The sequence below is a fragment of the Brassica oleracea genome, chromosome C3, assembly GCF_000695525.1.
Source record: "Brassica oleracea var. oleracea cultivar TO1000 chromosome C3, BOL, whole genome shotgun sequence".
In the NCBI taxonomy this organism is placed as follows: Eukaryota; Viridiplantae; Streptophyta; class Magnoliopsida; order Brassicales; family Brassicaceae; genus Brassica; species Brassica oleracea.
The window spans coordinates 18,242,353-18,245,747 of NC_027750.1; the positions used below are offsets into that span (position 1 = coordinate 18,242,353).

Here is a 3,395-nt window from a genome sequence, read left to right on the forward strand (position 1 = left end):
TAACTCTTTGGAAGTTTTTTTCTTTCTTATGTCAAGGTTTGGAAGTTATATTTATTTTTCAGTTTACTACATGAAAATCAACGTTGTTTAATTGTTTTATACACTTCAGAACCCTTTATTGGATCTCACTTGTGTTTCTTCATTTTATAATCATTTCTATATACTATCGCTACTCAAAATCATAGTCAGTTTCTCTTAGCCTAGTCGAGTATATACTGAATTTGAAGGAGCAAGTATATACATACAGAAGGAATCAGAGTAATAACTAATAAGCTACGTATAAGTTATATCCAGACTCAATGGTTACCTTAATGATTCACCAAAAGACGCTTTACTCTTCAAACTCACTCATCTCACAATCAACATTCTCCACAACTGTACAGCTGAAAAATATTACTCACAGTCACACTGAACACACTTTTCACCTCTTTTCGTTTGCTAAAAGCAACCATATGGGTCAGACATTAGTTTAAGAACACAGCCAAGGGACATCCTCCTCGAGTGAGTAGTTAATTGCGTCTTAAAGACAATGAGCCCCTGACACTGAACCTTTGAGTTAGTCCGTTGTTACCTTTTCACCGGTTTAGCAGCCTGGTAAAGAACTAGCAGAGGCAAAGTGAGAGAGAGACCTGCGCGAGTCATTAATATTAAGTGAATGCTCGCGCTGGCTTGACGACGACCCAACAACCCAGCTCGTTGATGCATTCCCCGGGCTAAGTATGTGCGTATATCTTGAGTGGACAGAGCGAGGTGAGTTGTAAGATCTTCGGGAAACAGCATTCCTGAGATCTACTGAGCTCCGGCTAACCGGTATAGGTAGTGAACCCCTATATGACCCGCTTTGGAAGCTTGTATGGGAGCGAGAGTGGGGGAGATACATAGTTGTGGAAGATGAAGGAATATCATAAGATGACCGAAAGGAGCTTGTGGCAGGTGACGATGATAACAGAAAAGACGACGTCGGAGTCAAGCTAGGAGAAAGCAAAGGTGTGCGTTCGGATGGTGATGCGGGCATATCAATGTTGATGGTTCTTGCATCCCGTTTACAAACCGGACAAAAGGATCTCCTTTGGCCAAGCCACAAATCAACACATCCAACATGAAACTCTACCAAACCAAAAAAAAACAACAAATAAAGAATGTTATTACACAAATTTACATCGAGATGTGAGACAAAAGTTACTTACTGTGATTGCAAGGTAAGATCCTAAGCTTGTCACCAATACGGTAGTCTTCAATACATATAGCACAAGAGATAGAGGTAGAAGCTTCTTCACAAACACCATTAAAGATCGTAGCAGGCAACCTCCTAATCGTGTCTATCCCCATACGATGAAACTCTCCACCACCAAGAGACCTAACACGCCGCCTTCTAATCCGATGCCTACGGACAAAGAAGCAAGTGGCGAGTACAGCAGACATCGCAAGAAGAGATATAAACGAGATAGCCATGATTGACCATGCTGAAGTCTCGAAGCTTGGCACGAGCCACAGCTCGATATCGGTACGACCCGCATACCCTTTGAGTATTTCTCCAGTCGCTTTCGACACAAACGTCCCGTATATAACTACACCAGATGGGTTCCCAGCCACTACATTTAAAAGATCATTTAATTATAAGTTTAAGTTTGAAACAAAGCTTTAAAGAGATTGTGTTTTTATTATTTTAATTTACTTGATATCAAGAAACCATAATCCTCATTGTCGTAGACAATAGCTGCTTTGTAACCAGCTTTCTGCGCGTGTCTGATCTTTTCCTCGAAACTACAGCCGCCGCGGATGATCAAGACGTACGAAGGAGAAGTGATTGATCCTTCTTCTACAGTCACTGTGTTAACCAAACTTGAACAAGCATCGAGTGGCTCTGCTGTGTACAGTGCCCCACACTGATCTGATTTCTTGATCAGCGGAGCTGAAAAGCCAAACAGTAAGTATCAATCATCATTACAAAGGCCTGATGACAAAACCCAAATCCTCAATTTCTAGAATTAACAACAAGTTTTCATCTTCCCTACATGCGATCAAACCCTAATTGGTATCAAAAGGATTTGAATCGATGGGACAGTGAGAGAGAACTTACTGAAATTGGCTTCGATGTCGTCGAAGGAGAGAGATGTGTTCTTCCCGATCAACATCACTTTCGCACAAGCCAAGTGAGGGATTAGAAGCAGAGATAAGATCAAAATCGAAGCACGAGCCATGTTCTTTTTCAATCGAAATCGAACACACAGCGTAAAAGGGATACAGTACCGACGAGCTTAGCAAAGAGAAGCGACGAATTGGAAGAAATATTGAAAAAGTGTTTTTAGGGTTTTAATAATGGAAGAAAAGCTTGAGTTTCCCATAGAGGCGAGGTCAGAGTATGACTCTCACAAATATCTGAATCGTTCTGAATCCTTTTTCTTTCTTTTTTTTTCTAATTTGCGTGTAACAGTCATTTTGAGAATATTTCTTAAAGTATCCTAAATATTCGTTTTTGACACAAAAAGGCCTAAACTTTCTTAGATGCGTAAGAAACCCCGCGGAGTAGGAAATGAAATTTAGATAAATGACGACGATATGGGACTCTCTGGTCACTAACACTCGTGTTCTGCTTTAAGAACACTGAACCAGTGTGCGTTGAATATAATCGTATTCCAATGAAAGGATGACCGACACCAAATAAAGAAGAAATGAATGTAAGGGAATCTACATGATGGAATCACAAATAGGATTGAGAAAATTTAGTCAAATGGAGATGGATGGTTGATTGGTTTGTATAATGGCCCAATTTATAAGATATAACGAGTTTCGAAAATTTTATTCGTAAACATCGGTGAATACATAACGAGGTGTTGAAATCCGCGAAATTGTTAAAGATTTAGGCAAAACTGTGATGGTTAAAATCATAATCCGAGAATGAATGAGTTAGCGATCTCTTTTTGTATTTATACGTTGAAATCGGTTAGGTATTTCATTTTCTCTTTCTTTCTTTGTTTTTTTTTTTTTACGAAGAAGCTAAATTTATCTTCAATAGAGTTCGTAGTGTGATAAAATCAATTTTGATGAATTTTAAGGAATGAGGTTTACGAGACAATGAACTCGGCACTTTATGCCTTAAGCGATATTCAGATATAAAATGGTCAATTTTTAGTAAATTGGTCAAACAAGTCTATTGGAGGGTCTCCTAATTTTAATGATAACAAAGTTTTTAAATCTAATGGTGATGATTTTCTCAAAAATCGTGTCGTTTCCTCTGTGTAAATAGATGGATTTTCTTTATTTCTTTACATCCGAAACCAAAGATAATTTTCTCTCAAAATGTCTCTCGTTTTTCTTTACTTTCCCGACCATTTAGCCCCCTCCCCCGGTATATGCGATCAACCCAAGATCCTCACATGTTTCTCACCAAAACT

At 38.9% G+C, this 3,395-nt stretch overlaps 1 protein-coding gene across 1 annotated transcript; it reads right to left on the reverse strand.

Annotated features, from left to right (window-relative positions):
- Positions 1-238: 238 nt before the first annotated feature.
- On the reverse strand, positions 239-2,387 carry LOC106328000 (receptor homology region, transmembrane domain- and RING domain-containing protein 4). Its single transcript, XM_013766348.1, has 4 exons — positions 2,081-2,387; positions 1,676-1,912; positions 1,188-1,592; positions 239-1,107 (listed from the first exon to the last, which is right to left on the reverse strand). Exons 1-4 carry the CDS (start codon positions 2,199-2,201, stop codon positions 584-586), a joined length of 1,287 nt encoding a protein of 428 aa, XP_013621802.1. The 5' UTR covers positions 2,202-2,387; the 3' UTR covers positions 239-583.
- Positions 2,388-3,395: the final 1,008 nt, after the last annotated feature.